At 40.6% G+C, this 25,469-nt stretch overlaps 1 protein-coding gene across 1 annotated transcript in view; it reads right to left on the bottom strand.

Moving 5' to 3' along the window:
• The window catches only part of LTN1 (listerin E3 ubiquitin protein ligase 1), a 65,258-nt gene that overhangs the window by 26,493 nt on the left and 13,296 nt on the right, over nt 1-25,469 (bottom strand). Inside the window, exons 5-20 of the mRNA XM_075197130.1 lie at nt 23,462-23,514; nt 22,617-22,797; nt 21,068-21,241; nt 20,477-20,667; nt 17,511-17,658; nt 14,348-15,148; nt 13,113-13,154; nt 11,231-11,423; nt 9,159-9,398; nt 7,811-7,964; nt 6,295-6,445; nt 5,964-6,162; nt 3,122-3,284; nt 2,877-2,981; nt 1,793-1,935; nt 1,343-1,478 (exon numbers count right to left, since the gene is read on the bottom strand). Coding sequence (XP_075053231.1) covers nt 1,343-1,478; nt 1,793-1,935; nt 2,877-2,981; nt 3,122-3,284; nt 5,964-6,162; nt 6,295-6,445; nt 7,811-7,964; nt 9,159-9,398; nt 11,231-11,423; nt 13,113-13,154; nt 14,348-15,148; nt 17,511-17,658; nt 20,477-20,667; nt 21,068-21,241; nt 22,617-22,797; nt 23,462-23,514 — 3,074 coding nt within the window. The remainder of the gene's footprint in view (nt 1-1,342; nt 1,479-1,792; nt 1,936-2,876; nt 2,982-3,121; nt 3,285-5,963; nt 6,163-6,294; nt 6,446-7,810; nt 7,965-9,158; nt 9,399-11,230; nt 11,424-13,112; nt 13,155-14,347; nt 15,149-17,510; nt 17,659-20,476; nt 20,668-21,067; nt 21,242-22,616; nt 22,798-23,461; nt 23,515-25,469) is intronic.

Consider the following 25,469-nt stretch of genomic DNA (forward strand, 5'->3'; position numbering starts at 1 on the left):
TTTATATAGCACCACTAATTCCGCAGCGCTGTACAGAGAACTCATTCACATCAGTTTCTGCCCCATTGGGGCTTACAGTCTAAATTCCCTAACACACACACACACACACACACACACACACACAGACACAGACACAGACACAGACACAGACACAGACACAGACACAGACACAGACACAGACACACAGACTAGGGTCAATTTGTTAGCAGCCAATTAACCTACCAGTATGTTTTTGGAGTGTGGGAGGAAAATGCTAACCACTTAGCCACCGTGCTGCCCCTATTTTACAAACAGCCATTCAAGTTGTCACTTACGCACAGTGGGTGCAGCCTATCCATTCACTAAGAAGCAGTCCCATTACCCTGCTTTATGGCTCAGTAGTCACTAGTTCCTACTTAATGGCTAGGCTGCATTCTCATAAAAACTGGCGCCCTCTACTGTTCGCAGGTGATGGGTGACACTTCAGACATATAATTGTAAAAAAAACCAGAACATTTGTAGCCACATTGCATACACAATGAGGCTACAATTGTATCCCGTGTGCTCGTCAACACCAAACACGTTATAGAAAACAGCAAATGGCTAGGTCTTATGCAGACGTCAGTTTGCTGTCACAATACCAGTACAATGGTTGTCAGCTGACCAGTGACCGGTAGGGGATTATAAACCAGAATTTAGAGAAAGCGCTGACACACAGTAAGGCTATAGGCAGCCTGCAGACACCCACTTCTCCTCTCAACGATCCAAACTGAAGAGAAGTACAGCAGGAGTGCACTGACATAACCAGGTAATCACATTTTAGTATTTCAGATGCCTATGAAATATTCATGTCAGTACCAAGAAAAGAACAAACCTTCCTTCATGACGGATATGACCTCTCGCACCGCGGGCATTTCACAATGGCAATTATTCATTGACGAGAGCCAACTTATTTTCTATTTTCAATTTCCACCTAGTTACTCCTTACCATAGACCTGCTGGAAGTCTACTGTGCCTCGCTATATATAAAAAAGGGTTAAAAATTTGCTATATTATCTGTGTAGTATGCATTGTATGTTGTGTCCTAGATAGAATAACAAATTTATGGACTAAAGGTCTTTACATCTAAAGCTAAATGATAAACTTGCTAGGATCATCAACGTCCAGGTGTTTGTCAGGATCTATTGTTTCCCCTTCTATGCACTGATCTTCAAAAGCAATAGGCAGGATTGTGTGATAACTGTGCACTGAAGACCCTATGTAACATGATACATCTACCACCTCCTCCTGGTAATTGTAAGGAAGTAAGAAAGCTCAGTATGGATCATCTTGGTAACCGGAACTGAACATAGAATGTACTCACCTGCTGAACAGGAAGAGATCACCATGATCCTTTTTCCACTCGGAAATGATTTTGAGTATACCAGGGAGAACCTCCGGAGAAGGGATAGACTCAGAATCCAGGCACGAATTGATAATAGCAAGATAACCAAATCCGCCTGGCGTGAAGACAAGGGTACAAATATAAAACTCTTCCTGCTTGTATAAAATGTAACATAATATATAAAATATATAAAATAAATAAATGAGTAATGCTGCAATAAGGTGGGCACCGCGATGAAAAGGACATTTTAGTATATTATAGGCTGGTGTTCGCAAAGTTAAGAATAAAAAAAACAAGGATAATGTTCTTGGCGAATCACTCCAACAAGCTTGGTATTTATTTTAAAGACATATCCACTTTTCTTCAGCACTCAATGAGCTAATTGTATAGTTATAGAGATCCACAACATGCGCTCTGGCGCTTGCTCACCATCTGTACAGGAAACGGCCGGCGCGGCGCAGGACATAAGTCGGGCCGTACATTGGATTACAAGCGATTCCTTCTCCTCTTGACATAAGAAGGGGGACAGACACTGGACAGTGTGCAGGTTGCCTTGGGTCACAGGAAAATAGCTATTTGGAGATAGACATAAATATCTATTTTATAAAGCAAGAAACATGTTTAATCAGGATAAAACAGAAATCAGCATCGCGACTGATAGCATTTTACCGCCAGTGTAGTTGGCAATGCACAGTAGTCATACAGCAGACACAGAGATCTGGAAGGTGCGAGAGGTACAATGCCAAGTAAACCCCCCACCCTAGCTGACAAACAATACACTAAAACTCTTTAGAACCATCATATAGCTTCTCCCTATCCAAACAATACTTTCCACACTGTACAAGAATGAGGTCACTTTACACCAATCTTGACGGCGCAAAAAGTACATGAGACGCTTGGGAAAACTGACCTTCCAGGTAGCCAATAGGGGCGAAGACGGGAGGGGCTTGAGCTTTTGCCAGTAAATTTAAAGTGCCCAAGCTCCTGTTACCGCACTCTAAACCTCAGTGTCTCTACTGCCCCCCACAGGATGTATGAGATAGCTACATTTAGCCAATCAGTACCAAACACATTATGGAAAGAATGAAAATTAAAAGTTTCATTACTATATTCCATGGTTTCTCAACCTTTTCTTTATAACATCCCCCCTTATATACTGTGCCATACTGTAGTAACACAGTTGTACTTTCAAAAATGCCAGTCTACCTGGGGGTGGGCTACGCCAGCTAGTGCCCAGCAATCCAATAGCTTTACTAAAGAAACTGCCAACTTGGAACGACAGCACTGAACTGCAAAAGGTCAAATACAGTTTTTACCCAGATGCCCCCACACATTCTATAAAGTTGTTTCCAGGTGAAGGAATCCTTTACTAGCCTTGACATCTACAGTATTGTATTTCAGCCAACTGCATGCTGTCTGTCCGATTTTGATCATGTAATATTAGCACAACTGATACCATAACTCTTATTAGCTGGAAACAACAAGCCTCATAGAAAGAGACCGGATGACTGACCTCTCTGTGCCTGCCGTCAGCAGTTTCAGCTCTTCATGTCCAGGATTCCTCAAAGTAAGCAGTTTGTGAAGAGTCAAGGACCAAAGTGTACCACTTTCTAATGACCTGTAAGTGGAAGAGGTAAGCTGCCATTAATCCATGTAAAACAAAATAAAGAGGACTAAGGCATACAAAATAGTCAAAACTGTTCCAATGGCCAGTTCTTGGGTGAATTATTGTAGGAACAGGAAAACATGATGACTCACCGGGTATACAGCAGTGATAGCAGAGAGGGAAGGTGGTCACCGAGCTCCTTTAATCGCTCATGGGTTATGTCCATGGCGCGGAGCATATCGCAACCATCTGTAATAATAGCTGGAGGTTTCTCTAGCTCCTCGCACCACTGTAAGCTGTAGAGCATTTCTGCAACTGAGAAAACATATGGCAAATTAGGATATACATTGTACAGAAATGGAAGTTGCTCAATCAATTTATAGGTACACAGCAGGTGCTTGAAAGGTGGGGTTATCCAGAAAGGTACAAATAGAGAGAAAAATCCCCTACATTAAATGCAGAAATCTCAGTTACACACATTTGCAAATGTATGGTAAGCCACCCGCCCCATCAAGGCGCTTCTGCTAATAGGGTGGTCCTAACTCTAAACAATGAGAGTCCATATATTGGGTTATACATTTGTGTATTTATAAATTGAGAACTAACTTACCAAGAGGTAACACGCACTGATCCCAAACAACAATACAGAACTGGAACACTTATCATACATTTGCAAATGTGAGTAACTGAGAATTTTGCACACAAATAGAATAGCAGCTCTGTTACTGGTTCACAGCAGTGTGCTGCTGGGGGATTTTTTGTTGTATTTGTGCCTTTTAGGATATACATTGTGTCAGCTTTAAATCAATCAGCTCACGGTGCACGTATTTCTGGAAAGAATAGTTAAAGGAGATCTCCGGTTCTGATAACCCCACAGTGGTCAAATTCCCTACAGCTCCACCATCCAAGAGATTTTCTGCCCCCCTTCCCCGTTTATCCACTGGTTGGCTATCAGGAATGTAAGTAGCTTAGTAGGTGCAGAGGACTATGGGAGACAGCTGTTCAATCTAATGAGCTGCAATCAACACCCCAATCTTGGTCATAAATGTCTGGGTCATTACACCTGGAGAAAAGAGTAAGACTTGGGGCTAGATTTACTCAGCTGAGGGTTTGAAAAAGTGGGAATGTTGCCTATAGCAACCAATCAGATTTTGTAGAAGGTACTAAGTAAATGAAAGCTAGAATCTGATTGGTTGCTATAGGCAACATTCCCACTTTTTCAAACCCGCAGCTTAGTAAATCTAGCCCCTGGTGTCAGACTGGCGAGTATCTCCCAGGAAAAAGACCCCCTAAGTTCTACCGTTTTGGGGGAGAGGGTGAAACAAAAATCATTTTTATTGGCTTGAGCAAAAGTGCAGTAGGAAGTTGATACAGAGAATGGTCTGGGTGACTTGTTCCAGTGCGTATTTGAGACCGACTTGTAAAAGAAATGTTATTCTTTTGTCCTTTTTCCTGTTAAAAGAATGATTGGGACACTATAGTAGTGAATGTGCTAAAAAGTCTAGGGACAGCTTTACTAAAACTTCTAAAAAGGAAAAGTGGAGGTGTTGCCCATAGCAACCAATTAGAATCTAGAATGTAGTAGATCTATAGCTAGAATCTGATTGGTTGCTATGGGCAACACCTCCACTTTTCCTTTTTAGAAGTTTTTACTACCTCTAATACTATTTCAATACCTCTAAATCAAAGTATCTCAAAAAAAAATTCACCACAGTGTGATGGTAAACCTTTATCACGTACCCCTCTAGTGTGTACACTTATTTAAGACACTCCTTAAGCATTTAAATGTTTAACAAAATACCCATTGTGATAAAGTTTCGATTAGAACATATTTTATTATACACCAATATATTGTTCTGTATTTTAAGTAATATTTGTAAGTAATATTTAATTTGACTGAGGTACCCCATGAATCTGAGTTACCTCTTGGGGCAGATCTACCACAGGTGGAGAACCTGGGCCCTAAGGGCCTGATTCATTAAGGATCTTAACTTGAGAAACTTCTTATTTCAGTCTCCTGGACAAAACCATGTTACAATGCAAGCAAATTAGTATTCTGTTTTGCACATAAGTTAAATACTGACTGTTTTTTCATGTAGCACACAAATATCAACTTTAAATTTTAGTGTACAAATAAGCTATCAAGTATTTGTCTGCTACATGAAAAAACAGTCAGTATTTAACTTATGTGCAAAACAGAACACTAATTTGCACCTCTTGCATTGTAACATGGTTTTGTCCAGGAGACTGAAATAAGAAGTTTCTCAAGTTAAGATCCTTAATGAATCAGGCCCTAAATGTTCTTCACATTTACACAGACTAGTTATATATTTAGAATATTCAGAAGAGTTTTCTTTAGATTAAGCTACATATTTCACCTTCCCACGAGATACGAGCGGTCTGAGAGGGAGAGAGGAATGTCACTATTGAAGGCTGCTAGATTTCGCTGTATCTTCTGTAAATACTGAGCCCACCAGTGTCTGTACATCTCTGTAAGTGATGGGTTACTGTTATCACCCCATGCACAAGATAAATGAACTCCGATGAAAGGGAGAGTCCAGGGACTGGGAGTGGAGGAAATAAATGCTGATTGAAACAAATTCATTTTTGGTTCGGCTTTAACCTGGTGACCCCCAGAGGGCACAGATATGTAGTCTGCAGTTACATTACATGCAGTGACTTAGTGAGCAATAGCTAATTGGAAAAGCTTTCTGGTGGATGCGTGGGTGGAACAATTCGCAATGTTCCCAGAGCGTTCCAGCTGGCCAATTAATGGACATTAATTGGGTTTAATCTAAACATAAGTCGTTCTGTCCTAGAATCGAGATGAAATTTTGGCAGCCCCAACTTCGATGAATGGGAATTCCAAAAATAAGAGAAAAAAAAAAAGAAATGAAAAATTAAACTATTAAAAAAAAAAAAGTAGAAAAGCTAAACAGTGATCTAAAAGAAATAAAATGTTATTCTCTCCGCATTCCAATAAAATGTGCTTACCAGTAATGTTTATTTTCATTTCAATTTCCTTGTCTTTAAAAAACGCGTCGTGCTCCAGCATCCGAAAAGCCATTTTGCTCAGTAAAGCGGCTGTACAGAGGTGGTGGGGCAGCCAAGTTTTGGAGAATGATTTAAGATCTGTCCCAGATGTTTCCGAGTTCAGGCTTAATCGCCCTTCCAAAAGTGGTTTGCTCGACCACTGTAATAGAACAGAGCTGTCACAACAGAATCAACGGGATTTCAACACCTCGTTTGTTTCAATGAAATATCACAGGACACCTAGCCTTAGAATGAATACATGTACATAGCGATGAGTATAAAACACACAGACCTGTCCTGGGAGAGACTGCCGCATCTTCTGCCATCCCTCCTCGCTCGCCATCATCAGGGTCATGTGCTCGGCCAGGAAATTAGAAGCGGATGGTCCGGATTCCAGAATCTTGTCGTGCAAGTTATTAACCGTGCTTATTAGTGACTGGAGGCTGAGCAAGTAAACGTTGAAAAGGAGACATTTAGTCCGCCGAGGACGCTATATGAACATTTTTGAACGGTTTAACAAGTAGAGAGACTTTAATGGGCAGCTAGCTATGGAAGAACTTACGTCAATACACTTCTAATATTGAATCACTGGGATTTGGGAAAAGTTAGGAATTTTAGTATACATATCTAATAATGCATTATCCCAGTTTACAAGGTAAAAATAATACTCGCAATATTGGACGGTACTAGCCATAGGAAAGCAGTCACGGGTGGAGCAGATTACAGGGATTGGTGGATCGTGGCACAGAAAACATTTTGAAATTAACTTGACTATCCAAAGTTAATCTAATGAAAGATCTGACACAAGATCCTCCACTTACTACCAGATGTGGCAGCAGTCACTGACATACACTTCTCCCACCAAGAATTTGGCACAAATAATATTTGTATTTGATTGGTTGCAGAACGGGTTGGGGGCCAAAGGATTTTTTTTTTTGTTTTTTTTTTAAATCACCCCCCACTTCCACCTTCTACAGTACAAACTCCCCTGAATACATTCTGCTCAATCTATTTAAATTCATCTGTAGACATCTGGTGACATTGTAAATTAGGGCAATTTGTGCATTAATTTCCAAAACCACAAATGGCCTATGGGTGATATAAATATGGTTTTAATAAGCCCATCAAACTCAATTACATCAATGGGTGCCATTTTGCATCTACAGTATGAATAATTTTCCCCTTCAACTATGACTATTGGATCCCTGATTTTTGAACAATTTCAAAAGTTCGATCGCACCCAAAGCAAAAAACAGTATCAAAATTAGTATTTATTTTCTGTAGAACGTATGGCTATGATCTGACAGATAATTATTGTGCTAGAAGGCAGATGACATTGCGGCTAGCAATTCAATACCGGAGGGCCCCATAACACTATCACAGGCACAGGACCCCTTTGTCCGTTGTATTAAGAGGGGGACAGCCCACAAATATTCTCTAAACTGGATACGTGGCCTCTATTCTATACTGGATACGTGGCCTCTATACTGTATCTATACATTTTTGCTTGCATTTGCACATTCAAATTAAGCAGAAGTATCTGTAATTTTACATTCTGGAAGTGATAACTTTGTCCTGCACATAAAGCTATATAGAATCGCAGGGACTCTGCGGATGACGCTAAACACAACTACTATCCATCAGAATGCCCAAACCGATCCTGGATTTGCTGTATCTCGAAGTCTTAACCAGCACTACAACTTACGGGTATGACATCATTGTCAGTAATCACCTTGTTCACAACGGTGACAGACCATTAATGCTATTATTACACGGGTTCTATGAACCGCTCATAAACACAATCTTACCTCTGAACGCTCAGGTGCGACACCTGAATCTGATCTTTGATCCACTTGGCCGATCGATTCAAGAATGTGCTTCCTTGGGGTATATTGTGAAACTGGAGCACAAGTGAATTTAGACCCGCCAGCCACGTGTGTTTCAGCTTTAACATCAGGGTATCTAGCAGGAATGCGCAAATGCACTTTAATTCGCAAACTATATATTGCTAGAATTTATTAGCAAGCAACATTCACTATAGATCACAAACAAATGACCGTCACTTAAACAGGTCAGGTACTTAAAAACAATAAATGACAAAGTAAAAGTTAACAAGAGAAACACTACTTACAATTTTTTAATACATTCTGTTAATTAAGATGATCCCAGGCACAAGATAACACAACGTTCTTAAAAAGAATGTTATGTAAATGTAGAATACTTTGGCAGAATTATGAAAAGGTGAGGGGGGGGGTTGGTTGTGAGCTGTTGATAAGCAGTCACCCTCATAGGCAACGAATGCCCCACTCCCTTTTCAAAGTACTGCAGCTGATACCTGCCAAACGCATGGAATCCCTGTTACCTGAATAGCGCTCATTTAAACAAACTTATTGCAGTCCATCCATAGATCCTATAGGACTTACTGCAGAGCTATGACCAGATTGAGCTTCTATCACCAAGAGTCCAAGTGTGAGACTGCTCTCAGCTCTAGATAACAATAAGGGTACTTTGGGGGAACACCACTATTTGCTAGAACATTGGGGGTTAAATATGATTAAGAAGAGGTTGTCCAAAGTTCACCCCTTTAATGATGGGTGTCCAAGTCTGTTGTGTACTACAAATAGAACTATTATTAATCATGTTAATTAGAAGAGGAGCCATAGGTCACAAAGCTGATTCACAAATCCCATCTGAGAATGGTTAAGAAGCTGTAATTTAATACACATTTATAGCAATATAAGTTGTATCACTTTATATTCGCTTTCAAGAGCACCCAATTTTTAGGACACCGCTCCAGTCTCATCGCAAGCAGGACGGATCACAAATGTCCAAAGCTACAATCTACAATACACACTGGAAGTTTCTTGCCAAAGGTAAACCTTTTGTACTTGCACCTTTTGTACTTGCTCAATTCCGTTTATTCTTACTCTATTCATCTGACAGAACTGTGTAGCACATACCTAAGTGCAGAGGACACGCCAGTATGTATAGGACTAGACTCGCGCCACACTAGTAATAGTAATGCTGTGAAGTGGGCAACTAGAGGTGGACCAGATTTTCATTTAAAAGTACTGTGTGCCATCTGTAGGCGAAACATGGTATTACACCGTTGAACTTGCTATGCCGTGTCATTCGACTGTTACATTGCAGTTCTACCTGATAAATGAGTGGTCTCGGATGGCTGAGCGCACAGCTGGAAGATGGTAAGGAGCAGGTCCTCTGCTGAAGGCATCTGCAGGCAGCCTTTTACAGAACTGAAGAAGTTGGAGGCGACATCACAGATAAAGGACACAGACTGCTCAATGTCACCGGCTTCAGAGAGGTCTTTGGCTTTAGTCAAAGCACAGTGCAGTTTGTCAATCATCTTTTCCATGTAGGTTTCCGCAATCAAAGACTCTGCAAAAAAAATAAAAAATTTAAAGAGTTGTTAAACTTCTATAGCTGCACAGCTTCAAATATGTCAGTTTTAGAAGAACTCTGGTTCACAGTGACTGTGGCGTCCTTATGCGAGAAGCATACAAATGTTTTTCTATACTATCTATAACTGAATTGTATTTGTCTCAAGTTACATCACTGTTAAGTGTAAATAAATTTCTATCCAAATACTAACCTCATCAGGACGGATGAGGCGCAGTTCCTACTGCAAATCTGTCAGGTTTGACTCATGCAAACAATAGAGTCAAACAATATTCTGCTTCCACTATGGTCAGTCACAACAGGCATGTTATATACACTAATCAACCCACGCGTTTTACTTAAAGAGAATGTGTCACCTACACAGAGGGGAAGGTGAATTAATAGATTGCATCTCTCATGAATACTGGCAGCCTCCAGTGTATTAGCAGATGATGCTCTTAAATGGACAAATACAGGTTGATTTGATTTCCAAATAATACCAAATACAAAAAGTAATTAAAGTCCCATATGGTAAGTGTGAAATCAGAGCACAAAGGGCTCTAAGAGCGACAGTAATGGGGACTATCACCCAGGAACTGATTTTGGTTTGGAGGTGGCGTTAGACCCTGGGCAGGAGTTAGAAGTTAGTTTGTATGGAGATTTAAAAGACTAAACCTCCCAGCCCACAACATAGTGGAGCAAGGGTGCACAGGGGCTGAGCAGGGAGTTTCTGGTAGTTTATGGAAAGGGTAGTGGACATCCCCCTCACAACCACTGAAAACAATGTAAAGGTAAATACATGTTTCAGGCTTCTCCCTTGTAGTAAAGAGATCGGCCTGGAATGTTTAACGGGAAAGAGATAAACCAGCCCAATCTCCAGCATGTTGTGTGAAAGCTGTATAAAAGATGGGCTGAAAAGCCTGTATATGTGTGCAGCATCTCCTCGTCCTTCAAGTGTCTGTTGTGTGTGTAACAAACATCACTACTACTAAAGATACTGCTCTGTCCCTATGAGACGTCTATACCTGCTGCGTTCCTGTGACTTACAGGTAAGAGCCAACACTCTTACCCATCATCCGGCTGTCTTCTGTGGAGCCCAGCACCCTACCAGATAGTCAGCAGTACGGATACAAAGTAAGCGGCCAGGTAGATCCCGCCAGCGTAACCAGCAAAGAGGTTTTGCAGCAGTTACACACACCACCCAGAAGCAGTTCCAGGTGCCAAAAGCAGTTCCAGGTCATCGCTGCCACCACCAGGCTCGGTGGTGGCAGCGATGACCTCCTACAACCGCGCTAAGTCGGTGTCCAGTTAACCCTTGCAGGCAGTGAGTGCCTGGCTTGGCAAAGCAGCACCAGTATAGAGTGGTCAGTTGTGGAAAGTTATTGGCGTAAGAAAACTCCATAAAGCAGTAAACCCCTGGTTGTGTTTACCTTTCTTTATAATTTGAGATTTGAATGACACATCCTGGGCTCTAGTTAAACGTCTCCCCTGGTATAACACACAATTACACACCACGTACATATTTCCCAGACTTTTATACAATAGACTGGTATAAACAGAATCCAAGACAGGATTGGTAAAGAACATAGTCCAAAAATAAGTCCTCCCCAATCCCTTTTAACTAAAAAGATAAGGAAAATCACCACTTACAGATTCCTTTGTTGATCTTAAATGTTCCCTCTCTTCAGCCAAAGAACATGATTTATTTTCAATCTATTTTTATTATTAATGATGACAGAAAAGCAGAATGCAGACTCCTCCACACATCACAATGCTTTTATGATTATTTTATAGAGAGGAACACATTATTCCACTGCGTGGTTTCTACTCACCATTCTTAACATGCTCTGAGAATACCAAGCTTAGCAGAGACCATTTGTCACAGCTATAGGATTCCGGTTGTGTCGTCTTGTCTGTTAAACCACTGGTGCACAAATCACTTGCTAGAGAGATCAGTTTGTTGCCCAGAACATCGCCTTTCAGCCAATCAACGATCAAGGAGTGTTTCACAGGATCTGAACATGACTGATTAAAAAAATGAAACAAAAAAAAACTAGGTTTAAAAGGAATCTCTGGTTAAATTAAAAACGTCTCTCCCCATTTTTATGAAACTCATCATCCTATAATGCAGGCAATAATGGCCACACTTCTGCCATGTTGGGTCACTTAGTGTACTGCCAACTCCAGGGATATCAGACATTTATAAGCTCATAATCAGAGAACCAGTGATTGATTTTCTGGGTCTGACATCGCATATTGACGATGTTTTTCCCCCATTACTGATCAAGCAGTTTACAGACACCAAACATATATGCTAGCAGATTTAATGGGTTGTGAAGACTCGTGTCTTCACGAAGCTCCGGTTACTATATTACTAGATTGGAATGAGGTTCTATAGGCAAGATATGTTGAGTGTACATATTATTAAAAAAAACAACAAAAATAAACTCCTTAGTGGGAAGTTTTAATGAGCGGGGTTACGTTAATTGGCAAACTGCTTTAAGTGATAACCTTTGACACAAGTAGTAAAGGGCTTTTGTCATAAGGACAAGAGAAAATCTTGGTCTACAGACAGAGAAGTTGGTTTACACAGAAGACAATTTTTAGAAAGCAAGAGCTAACAAAAAAAAAATAATCAGGATTTTATGAGAATGGAAGATATTAGAGATAGTTAAGATGGAGAAAGAAGGTAGGAGATTTTATTCCCTATACACAGCCAACTTCCTGTTAGTAACCCTATTAAAGGATTGGCAACTGCTTGAACTCAATTTACACCTGTAGATAAAATATCAGGACTGGTCTAACACACACTGCTGGCTGTAGTGCTCACACAGTGCCTGTTCTAATAGGAGAAGTAATGGTTTATTCTATTATCTCTGTTGGGCTCCAAGAGACCAGTGGCAAGTAAGAACAGTCGGGTGGAGCACCCGGGAAATAGGTGCTGTGGAGAACACTGAAGCAACTTGTATTATAGGTTGTGTTGTCCTTTAAAACTCTGCATCTCTGTCCTCTAACAGAAACAGCATTTAAAGAGTAAAGCTTCACTTTGGGTGAACTTTAATACGTTATTTGACAATGTATAGTTTTACTTATATGGGGTACAGTGCTTCGTTGAAGCCATGAACGGCCCAGGGAGGCACTCCTCTCTCCTGCTACCATCTGCTTGTTTCACACCGATAGAGATGTTGTCGATGCCCCTCCTTAGCAAGCTTCTGATTTGTGAGAACTGGGAGGGGCATTGATAACACCATTGTAAGTCTGAATTAAAGCAACTTTAGTAGACGAGAGCGCAGTAGAAGGAATGGGAGGGAAACACTGGACCTTCAGATTTGTGATGGAAACCCTGCAAGGCCAGAATATTTGATGGACTTCAATGAAATCAGAGCTGATTGTCTTCTGCTATGTCCCACAAGACATCTTGGGCAGACAATGGTTTAAAAGTAGTTGCAGAACTCTGATGCCATCTTACCACTGTACACTGAAGACAGAAAGGGCAGGAAGCGGGTGGCGGAATGACAGATATTCGGTTTTACTGAAGGAGTTAAGATCAGAATTCCGTAAATATGGCAGCGTCACAGCTTAATACCAGAGGAATCGGTCATTATTGATCTTCACAGCAAACTCAGAAAATGGATTGGTTTAGTGCAAGTCAGTTTACTAAAACACCTACCGCTAAATGCATACTGAGAAACCAAGACATGGTGCAGGATTTACCTTTTGAATGATGTATAGATAAACATGCCACTGAAAATCCATCTGCAAGAGAGAGAAAAAGTACACAGTTAATTGATTATCTGAGAATTTTAGGAGTTGACCACCTTCTAGTGATTTAGTTTTGTTTAATTTACTACCCCCCATTCTGCATCTTTTATTAAACATATTATGTTAGAATTTTAGTTTCTTTCTGAGCATTTCAGACATGTATTTATATCATAAAGCAGAGTTATGTATTTACGTCTCTGCTCTCCGACCTAGATTTATACAGACTTGTTTTCTGTTGTATCCATGGCTCAAAAGCATAGCGGGAAGCTCCAGAAATATAATACAATAGGGATTGTCAGTGTTAATATTATTATTATTATTATTATTATTATTATGTACTGGCTTGAGCACATCTCCCTTCAATTTTTACAAATTGTATTATTTATTTTTCTAGCTTATATCTGTGTGCTTAAGTTACATCTTTAGATGACCAGCTCTTCCCTGTTATATAAACACAAGCGTGAAAAGCACAGAGAAGCTTGGACAAAGCATAGTATTAAACATCCCAAAAGGACATGGATAATGCAATAAATTAAAGTCACCAGGAGATGGAGAATCCTGTATCCTCTCATTACTATTCCAAATAAAACACGTAAAAAACCGAACGATTATATTGTTTACATTTGTTTTGTTATGAATATAAATATGAATATATCTATTTCTATGTTTTTTTTTATTATCTATTTCTTAATTTCCATATCTAGTTGTTAACGGATTCGGATGGTTAATGTGGAGCTGGTGACTTGATGGTTTAAATATTCGTTATCCTATATAACGTAGGTACAGTTGGTATAGGATAGAGTGTCTGTGTTGCCATGGTAATCACAGGTGTAATGTTCAGCACATTGAAGTGATCGTTCAGCTAGTGTCACACAAGCATTTCTGAATGATCCGCTTTTTTTTTTTTTTGCAGCCAGATGCTGCAAACTCATTTAGCAATGCAGATTCAATGGTAATCAACGTTTCCTTATCACTTCCACTGACACTTGAAAGTCAAATCGTCACCAAAAACCATGTTAAATTAGAGATTTTAAACAAAGTGTGTGTTTTTAACTGTTTAATGACCCTTTAAAACAAACAACGGGATCTGGACTTCTGTATAAAGTGATTGATAAATCCCTGCATCGTTCATGTTCCACCTGATAAGCAAATCTACATTAAAAAAAAACAAGCAGCTAGTTTATTACCTTTGTTAAGTCGTCCAAAAGTAGTTTCCTTTCTAAAGGTTCAGGACAGCAATGCAGAACACTGTACAAAATGTCTAGTAAAAAATTGGCCACGTCTCGGCTGCCTTCTCGCAGCCAGACTGTTAATTTTTGATACAGAAACTGCACTGCTGGGTTTCCAGCTTCCAGTAGCTTGTCCTGTCCCACCGACAGTTCCCTGGTAACGTCTCCTTCCCTGTTTTGTTCTAGGAGCACCTGGAACACCCTGACGGAAGGGAAGGCGCTAAGGAGGGCAGCCAAGAACCTCAAGTGCCGATTGGATCCCTGCTTAGAAATATACACCATGCTCAGCTCCGCCAGCTTGCAGACCAAGTCCTGGAGTCGCTTTTGTCTCAGGTCAGTCAAGAAGCACTCTCCATTCGTTTTAAGGACCATTGAGGCCACCTGAGATACCAGGGGATGAGGCTCCAGTTTAATATCATCATTTACACTGTCTTCTTCATCTGTAAATCGGATTCTGGATTCCTTCCTCCTGCACGTCTTCAAGGAACTGTTTGGATTCTTCATTACTTGAAGAAGTCCTGAAACTCCAGCTAGTTCCCGCTCTCCAGCCTCAATTACATCCACATGCCTCACGCACACCTGTTCTAGACTCTCCCAAAACAAAGACAAAACGGTGGTGTACATTTCGGAAAGGTCATCGCCAACGCCTTGGCTTTCTGCCTTATTCTCCCAAGAACGAACTGTTTCTTCTACTTGGCCAAAGAGTGAACTGTTCTGAAGTTTTGGATCTTTTAATGAGGAATCGATAAGAGGGATTAGCTGTGGAATCAAAACAGTAAAAGTTTAAAGAAAGCAGTTATCATGTTTCCAACCAAGAACATTCATCATCATCATCATCATGGAACCAAAAGCTGGCATCAATTTTAGTGCAACAAATTAAAGATTAATGGAGAACAACATAAATAACATTACATGACTCTCTTGGTCAGTTATGTAACTTGTTACTTTAATACAAAAGCAATAGGCGTCTTAACGGAATCCTTGCAACCACTGCTGCTTTAATTGTCAGAGGACCAGAGACACCTGGTCACACGACCTATGCAGCAAGTTAATGCCTAACTGACTGATAATACTGTTCAGCGTAGAAGTAATCACCAGCATCCTGTTGCACAACAGGCTGACTGCATCATGCTGGCACCTCTAGGCAGGGCTGTAACTAGGGCTGTGCGACAGGGGCGACCGCCTAGGGCGCAATGCTGAAGGGGGGCAATTTAGGAATATTTTAGGTTCATTTGGTTAAAATTGAGGGCTAGGGGGGCGGCATTTGTCTTTCTTGCCCCAGGTGCTAGAATTCTAAGTTACGGCTCTGCCTCGAGGTGTACAAGGAAAACAATGCTTATTAGAAAAACCGCAAATAAGACCCTTGAGAGCAGCATACAGCCACCAGGTCACCTGTGATGGACCAAGGGCATAATTGGGGAAGGGGGGGGGGGGTGTTTGTTTTTTTAATGGGATACGCTCACCACTGGTTAATACCCTCCTATACATTTTTTGCTCTGGCGGATGTCCTTCATACTTGCTCTATGACCCTTAACCTGACCTGTCCTTTCGGACCCTCTAGTTGTTTTGTTTTCCTTTTTTAGGGGCAGGTGGGGGGGGGGGGGGAGATTATTCCCTGAATTCAGAGAATTCAACAGACAAGAATTCTTTCCAATGAACATTACATCACCGCTTGGGATGGTAACAAATATTTGTGTATATATGGATGGTGCCAAGTGGCTGTGCTGGTTTTTTTTCCAAACCTAAAATGTACACAAACCCTGTAATCTACACCCATAAAGAAGAGGTCATTTTAGAAATCAAATCAAAATATTTATTGTACATAATGACCCAAAGCAACCATTGCCAGCTGAAACAACATTGTTTCTGGGATTCAATACCATCCAAATAAAAGGAATATTAAAATATAATTCTTGTTGTTTGAGATGTATTAGGAGATTTGTGAATAGTTTCAAGAGAACATTTGTACTTTTGTTAACGTAATAGTAAGATTAATGGACTTAGTGAACAGATCTTCTAAGTAAGATCATACTTGCCCACTCTACCGGAATGTCCGGGAGACTCATGAATTCCGGGTAGGTCTCCCAGGACAATGGGCTATTCTCTCATATCCTGCCCACTTTCTAGTGAGGAAGGCAAATAGGGGCCTCTATGACACGGTTCGCAGAGAATCATGTTATTTTGGCCCCGACTCCAGTAGCAAAACGATGCGATCACAGCACTGCGTCGCAGGAGCCGAGGCCAAAATGACTCAACTCCCGTCCACCTCCATAGTTGCACCCTCTGGGATGTTAAAAAAAAATGTTGACAAGTATGAATAATTCTGCAAAATGTATGTTTAAGCATAGATAGTTATTTATATTCTCTAAAATCTTGTACAAAAATACTACATTTCTACAGTATTTATGATTAATGGCTCTACATAATTGAACCACATTAGTTATCACTGTAGCTTTTTTTTCTTTGGTAGAGCTTTCTGACTTTTGGTGGGTTTTTTTTCCCCAACCAAATATTCTAACCGCGTGCGCGGCCATCATGATGAACATGTGATTGCCGCTTGTGATCAATCAGTTGGCTGATGATTGTGATTAACCTACCACTGGTTCCCAATGCATGTCCCTAATCACTGTGCTGCAGAACAATAGGCTATTGCTCGGGGAACCATGAACAAAATAACATGGGTTACCGTGTCATATAGGATATAGCTGCACACAATCTTGTCTTTGCCAGCCCATTATGTTCAGAAAACAAACTGATATTATAACATTTATGTGATCAATCCCCACTTTCCTACTCATATTTAAACATTACCACCATCTGCAATCCTATCAAAGTATTTAAAGCTTTACAAATGTAATACTGGGTTGTAAAGCCGATTTGCAGACATGATTTGTGACCTGGCCAAAGACAAAGACATCATCTATCTCTAATTAGCTGATTTCACTTATTGCTCAGAATCTAGGGGCGATTCCTTGAGAGAATGGAGCAAGAGATATTGTGGTGATAGAGTAATATGTCATTTCAGCTTTCTATCTTTGCGTACAGCTTACTAGCCAACATATAAATGCAAAGAGTTTAGAGAAAACCAATGTCTTTAATAGTATAATGTAACATCTCATACTTGGTCGGTAATGAGCATCTGACGAAACTTCACTTGTTCCTCCCCCTCGCCTATGTTTTCTTGCATGGCGAATCGCAGGCATTCCGTGTAGGCGTTTAGTATGGCGGAATATTCCATGGGGCTGACAATGGCTCGCTCACTGGACAGCCTGATAGAATAGGAAAAGAAAAATCACATTCTATTGTTGTTATTCACTGCAGCCAACAGCTGATTCCCAGTAACAATGTATAAACAGTGTGACTTTTACGCTATGCAGATGGTAGCCTTTTACTAGTTTTCAGTTTATATACAAAGTGGCTGAAATATGACAATTTCAGTGGGATTAATATGTAGGATTATACTGATAGGCAGAGGCTGACGTGCCAAATGGAATAATAAGTTATTGAGTTGCGTTAGCCTTTTAGCTGTAATAAAGATTACAATACACTTAACAAGCTGAACATTTGTGAGATGAACTGTTTATTGTGATCCTGCATACTGGCTGCCAGTGAGGACAAAATAAAATAACAGCCATAGACTCAAATCTCAGAGTACTACTTCCAATAGATAAGTCATATAACATAGATCTGCTGTGGAAGGTCCTTTTTTTGTGCTCAGTAACTATAGGCTCAAACGGTACAGTGCCCCTGGTGATCCTTGAATTGAAAAGAACTAGTGGCACTTTATAATTGGTGTGCTTTAATTCTAGCTATAGCATCCTCACATAGTCCAAAAACAAAGGACTATATTTAATCTTTCAGCGTGTAATCATTTTTCTGACATCAGACGTAATTTAAAAGTCTCTTGAGAGAACAGCAGAAATAAGCCTAAGCGGCTATAGTAATATTAAAGATATGGGGCGGCTTAGTGGTTAGCACTTCTGCCTCACAGCGCTGGGGTCATGAGTTCGATCCCCGACTATGGTCTTATCTGTGTGGAGTTCCAATGTTCTCCCCATGTTTGTGTGTGTTTCCTCCTACACTCCAAAAACATACGAATAGGTGAATTGGCTGCTATCAAATTGACCCTAGCCTCTCTCTCTCCCTGACAATGTGTGTGTGTGTTAGGGAATTGAGACTGTAAGTTCCAATGGGGCAGGGACTGATGCGAGTTCTCTGTACAGCGCTGCGGAATTAATGGCACTATATAAATAGCTGATTATGACGACTGCATATACTTGTGTTTACAGTCACACCGAGAGGTGAAGCTGGAGCAATAGCCTGGATCTATGTGGCAATTTGTGACTGAGATGCAGGAGACTAAGCGCTGCGGAATTAGTGGCGCTATATAAAAAGCTGATGATGATGATTATAAATTATCCCCAGCGAGTTTAGTGGAGAAATTAATTCCCACACTACATTACTAATGCCATATAAAACAGGCATCCAGGGTGATTCAACTTCTCAGTGCTCTCAATTCCAATGGCATAGGTGTAGCCAGTGCTGCTCTCACAAAGTTTAATTTTTTTGTTTTAATCCCTAGTTCTCCTGTGATGGGAACCAGGGATTCGTCAACGGGTACATTTAGAAATTTATAGCTCAGCAAATTTGGCAGAAAAGTGTAAAAAAGTGGCTTTACCTTAAACAAGCGATCAGACCGTGGGTCATCATTTCCCAGGCTTTAGGAATCACCTTTTAATGCAGATTTTACACTTCTGAGTATATTGACTAAACTGCGAGTTTGGAATAGTGCAAATGTTGCCTTTAGCAACCAATCAGATTGTAGTTATCATTTATATAGTACATTCTACAAAATGACAGCTAGAATCTGATTGGTTGCTATAGGCAACATCACCATTTTTTTCAAACCCTCAGTTTAGTAAATATACCCCTTAGACGTTCAAGCTCATAACCTGACCAAACCACAGAACACAGAGTCATGTTATGGATGGGGTTGGTGAATCATTAGGAACGCGGTTCTGAAATGTTTGGGGATGCCCATCACAAAGACATATAAATGTTTTACTTGCTGGAAATCTTGTAGATATTCAATATTGTTTCTTTGTAGAACAAGAAGTTTAAGAAACCAAAAAGGCAGCAAAATTGTTGGGCATACCATGTCGCCTGCACCATATTTTCTTCCAAAAACTGGTCAGAGAAACGTCCGCAGGAAAAGCTCTGGTTCAAAACGGTCTCTTTTTACATTTATACCAAGTTGTGCAGTGAATAGAGGAATAGTTGAAATATGAATGTTCTCTATTGTTGACGTCTATCTGCTCTGCACCCTAGTTATACTTGGCAGCTCTCCTCCCAGACTCCCTATGCTGTCGCTATCTGACACACAAGGCTGGTAGTAGCCCCTGCTCCTGGCCCTAGCAGTATGAGCCACACTACTATCTGTAATGTCCTGCTTCCCTCTTATTCAGGGGGCTCGTCAGAGTCTGAGCTGGCAGCCACATAATAACTATTGTCATAAAAACAATTCACAGCCTGCTCTCGTCATCAGGGGATATAAACTACCCAACAACTAAATAACACTAAACTATATAGCTAATTACTTACAATCTATCCCACGCCTCACACACAAACGGACAAGCAGAGCAGGATGTACAATTGGGTAAAAAAGGGTTAAATATATATATTTTTTTCAATAAACCTTTTTTTTTCTTTTCTTTTTAACAATGTATCCAGCTCCTCCCATCCAAACACATGAAAAAGCTGTCTGTAAGAGGGAGGGCTGGATATTGTTTCGTATTTACAAATACTTCTAATGTGATCACTGAGTGGCTGTCACCACAATAACAGGTACGCCCACGTCAGTAGCAGAGTACACCTTTCTATAGGGTCTCGGAGAGACACGTCCACTGAATGTAAAAGGTTTCCTACAGACGTGGGCACAGGCCAACACAATTAAAATATTGGACGCACTGAAGCAGAGAACCTATTTTGCCATCTCTCCTCTTGTAAAGACCTCAGCATCCCTATGAGACATACAACCAACAGTGCAGCTACCAGGACCAGGTCCTTCTGAATATACAACATACATACCCTTGGATTAAAGATTCAAACAAGGTGTTGTAGAAGTGCAGACGAGAGTATGTTGGATCATGCGGGATTTTGCTAACAAACGGTAGAAGGTTGGGGAAGATTACGGTAGCTAGACCTCTTCCGCCCTCCCTCAGGACTGTCCAGAGTTTGGGTAAAACCCCCTTCTTTAGATTTACATGATCCCAGCAGTTCTGGAATAAACAGGAAAACATTAAGGACCTTCACCTAGCTAGATGCACATTCACAGTGAAACGATAATGCTAAAGTACCATTAACCTTGAAATTAATTTAATCCAACAGGAAGGGTCGTCTTGTAACAGAAACAAACATGGATGAAAGTTCCCATATTATGACGACAGAATTTACATAAAATGATTTAATTGATCAAGCTGAATGTAATCCTTCATGTACTGCCCCATAAGCGGTATCTAGCAGTGACGTTCAATAACCACATCACAGGATATATGAACGCTGTATTATATAGCAGGGAAACGTATCTGGAATTTGTATGTAAAGGAGGACTACAACTAAAAAAAGCATCGTATGTTGGAAATGAACAATGAATGAGCGGACACCAGCCGGCCAGCTTACCTCTATGGTGGTTACAGTGTATAGGACAGACTCCCACAGCGCAGGACACACCACAGCGTCGCTGTCATCAATACTGAGCAGCACTGCCAGACACACCCGGGAGGCCTCTGTGTTTATAAGGCCGGGAAGCTGCTGGCACAGCGCAGAAATAAGCTCAAAGAAAGCAGAGCGGATCTGCAAGACAAAATAACAACACAATGTATTAATAGGAAATACATCAGGTTCCATGTATTATACACTCACGTATCTGAGAGAATAGCCACACACTGGACTGACACTGTTCCTGAGATCTAACTAAAACTTCCCATTCTCTGCAGTGGGCACAGACGGTGTAAATAGGCAACTTCACATAACAGGTCAAAAGGCTGCACCATTAAAGTCATCTACTACTACAGCTATACTAGCACGAGCCTGGAGAGCTCAACATCTCAGGTCCTTTACCTCTCTCTCTGGATCCAAATGAACAGACGCTTTACATAAGACTACTGTATCAGCCCACAAACAGGCTGACAATAGGCTTCAATGACATGAACTGGTTCCCACAACACGGATACCTACAGTGTGCGCCTCAGTGGTGTCACTGGTTGATAAGTGAATTTAAAGCTGCACAATGGTCATTTCTTTTATGTGTAGGTGTCAACGTTAAATGAGGATCTCAGAAAAGTGGGTGAGCGCTCATCAAAAATATGCAGCTCCTATAGTAAAAATATGATAAAATAGTGGAAGGGCGCAATGATAATGAAAGGACTAAACAGACAATGGGAAATGTTTATAGCTCTTTTCAGGTGGAAGTGAAAAGACCGTGTCGGAACTCCGCGAGGAAAGAGGATAAAATTAGAGAAAAGTAAATCAAGAATCCTTGAAAAAGTCCTAACTTCGGATAAAACGCGTTGGGTATTATTTTTGAACCTTACCAGCCACCGTACACTTGGCCAGTTCATCACTTCCGTGTGTCAAACGCAACAACACGAGTTATCAAGCCAGCACGGAGATCTTCTCTAAAGCGGATTGAAGCGTCATCTCTACACCTGGACTGTGTGTATCGCCACATCCTGAGGATTCATACTACGCATAGGGATTACTAGGGTAAGATTTACTTTTCTCTAATTTTATCCTCTTTCCTCGCGGAGTTCCGACACGGTCCTTTCACTTCCACCTGAAAAGAGCTATAAACATTTCCCGTTGTCTGTTAAATGAGGATCCTCTCAGTGGATGTCATACAGGGGCATATTCAATTAGCCGCGTTGTTCCTCTGAACATCGCAGCTGCGCCTGTTTTCTGGTACTACGGGGGTGAAGAGAAATCTGCGATGTTACATCACCGCTGAGGGCCTTCGCGACCGGTCTGGAGGCACTCCACAGCTAATTGAATACGCCCCACAGAATGCATGGATCCATAAATTGCCAGGTGTGATTACTTTTACTTATTGCTACTACCGAGATGCTGGGTGCTTCTACTGCACTTGTCTATGTATAATCCATAACTCCCCAGCATTATGTAAGTAACATAACGTTAATGATGTACCTCTCTAGCGAGGCGAGGTACTTACATTTGGTGAGCTGTGCTTGCTGTACTTCCAGAAGGCGCTCTGTGACAGAAGGTGAGCAAGTCTCTCCTGGAGGGAGCTACTCTCGCTGCTCGGTAACATGGAAAGAAGACGCTTCAACGCCAGCATGGAGCAGGTCACGACCCGGAAGTACTTGGAGTCCCTTTCCTCAGCTGGGACTGTCCTGGGAAAGACACAGAAATATTAATAACAAAAAATAAATAAAAAGAGTTCTTACAGTTTCATGTAGAGGTCCTCTGAGCCCAATATACTTTAGGAAAACGTAACTGCAACATTCACCAATACATATGTACAAGTTTCTCTACCCTGACAGAACTTTTTGTGTTTTATATTTACGTGTACTGTGCGAGTCTATGCAACTGTATTCTGTTATCAGACATGTGACACACAGCAGCACTGCAGTGTACTTTAATAAACTTTTTATGGCCTTCAATACACTTTGAAAAACAGATAGTCGGCTGCGTGCAGGCAACAAATATCTCTCTGTAACGGCAGCTTCCACCAGTACCCCCATTTCTGATAAGCTCCTGAAACAAAAGAAATGCCTCAAACTTTATACAGGAAATAAAAAATGTCTTATGGTTGTCCATGTGTTCATACATTAATCTGAGGTGGTCACGGTTTGTCAATACTGCAAATTGGGAGAAAGAGGGGAGTGTGTTTTTGTGGAGTACTGCTGTACCGATGTGACCGAGGGTATTGTCAGCTAGTACCGGACAGAAATGGTGGCAAATGTTACCAGGAAGTATCGGGATAATGTAAGTTATCCAGTTAGAAATAGAGAAAACAGAAATAATAAACAGAGTAATCAAAAATAAGTAACATACTGTGGATCACTTAGCGAGTCAGGCGTTTCTTTCAGTAGATGATCGAGCAAAACCTACAGGTGCAACAGGAAAATGTAAGATTATTAAAATATCAATGGATATTATAAAGCACTGCAGAGTTTGTTGGTGCTATGTAAATGTTGTTATTAATAATAATAATAATAATAATAATAATAATAATAATAATAATATTATATAAATAGCAAGTTATAATATTGGAAAAGAGTGATTTTATTTAACAAAAAAGGAAGTGTACACCTATTTTTGCATGTATACAAAATTCCCTGGACTGTAATTTGGCATCTTGCTGATGACCAGTTACGGTCTACTCTGTTCCCTTTAGAGGGTCCGACAGCTAAGAGGAAGGGGGTCCCAGAGCAGGAACCCTCAACCATGTCTACTAAAGAGGAGCAAGTCAAATTAGCTAATGTTCAGCAATGTGCAAATGCCTTTTGTGCCTATACATGTCACCTCATCCTGCAATCAGTCCCCTGAGCAGTATCAAATAGCAGCATCAAGCTACACTAGATTAAAGAGTTAGGCAGCCAATCAGAACTGGGTTCTTCCTGGACATCCCCCAATACTTCCCAGCAGATGCTTTAGAGCACAGATGTGTGAAATGTATTAGCATCTTCTGGATGCTATTTACAGATGCAAACTATGAACATAAAGCTGACAATAATTGGCTGATATCACAGAACATGTGGGTTTAAACCAATCACAGAGCGTCAAATGCATCTCTATATGAAACAAAGCACATAATTCAATGTGTCGCTTTAACAATTACTAAAACACTGTCCTCATTCAAAATCATGTCATCTGTTTTTTTTGTTTTTTTTTAAAATGTACTTTAGTTCCACTTTAAACCATTCGGCTTTTCTGAAGCTGGGGGGTCACAAAACGGCAACAACAATTGGTGTTTTGTTATATTTTGGCATACAACAACAGTTAAATGCTGGTGTTTATACATAATTATGGAGTGTGCGGGCAGAACAAGCCCCTTCACCTTGTCAGTGGAAAGATTGAATTGAACCACCAAGAGAATGGGGTAAAACAAACAAACAAACCCAGGACCAGATCTGATATAGAGAACAAGATTAAACAGGAAACTGTCGAGATGTTCTAGAACACTGTATACTCCAAAGAGAGAGAGTTCATCGTACAGAACTTTGTGAACTTGTTCTAAACTTCACACAGTACAAAAGCCAACAGCCAAAGTAATGAGACCGACGGCAGACACACACACTATAAACAGCGAGGATCGGAACAGGTCCAGGGAGGAGGATTCCTCTCTGCATACGATGTAAAGCAGATTACTTTGTATTTTTCTAAAGCATCTGATGTATAGGTGGCCAAACCACAGCAGATGTTGGGGTTAGAACCTTGTGTAATAACCTATTTAAATACATGCCAACAAAGTGTAATGTTTCATTCTGTAACGAGAAGAACGTGCGCAAAGGGAAACAACAGATGTGTACATGTAACTTAGTTTCTAGGAAATTATAGTGCAAAATAAGAGATGGACAATGTGCGTGAATATTTTGTAACGAATAATCCAAATATTTGTCCCTGTATTGCACCATCTTCCACTCAATATAAATGATTCATCTGAAAGCAATATGAAGATTTCGATTTTATTCGTATCATCCCTAAGGACCCATATAAGTCCTCAGACTTTGTTCTAACCAGCCCCTTAGTTCTTTGTCCTACCCAGACCAGTCAGGATAGACAGTCATCTATCATGTTCAGGATCGTCAATATCCTAGAACATTGCTGGTACCGACACTAAAAATCTGTGTGGAGTATTTTTTTTAATAAAGATTCCTGATGCACCTAGAGTAAAAGGTACCTGTGGACCACACACTATGGAGGCCGCCAAACATGAGGATGAGGCAGATCAGTTCCTCAGCAACAAGAGACATCACTCTTGGAGGTAAACTGGTTGAGCTGTGGGTTTGAAAAGGTGGAGGTGTTGTCTATAGCAACCAATCAGATTCTAGCTGTCATT

The sequence above is a fragment of the Mixophyes fleayi genome, chromosome 2 (genome assembly GCF_038048845.1).
Source record: "Mixophyes fleayi isolate aMixFle1 chromosome 2, aMixFle1.hap1, whole genome shotgun sequence".
Classification (NCBI taxonomy): Eukaryota; Metazoa; Chordata; class Amphibia; order Anura; family Limnodynastidae; genus Mixophyes; species Mixophyes fleayi.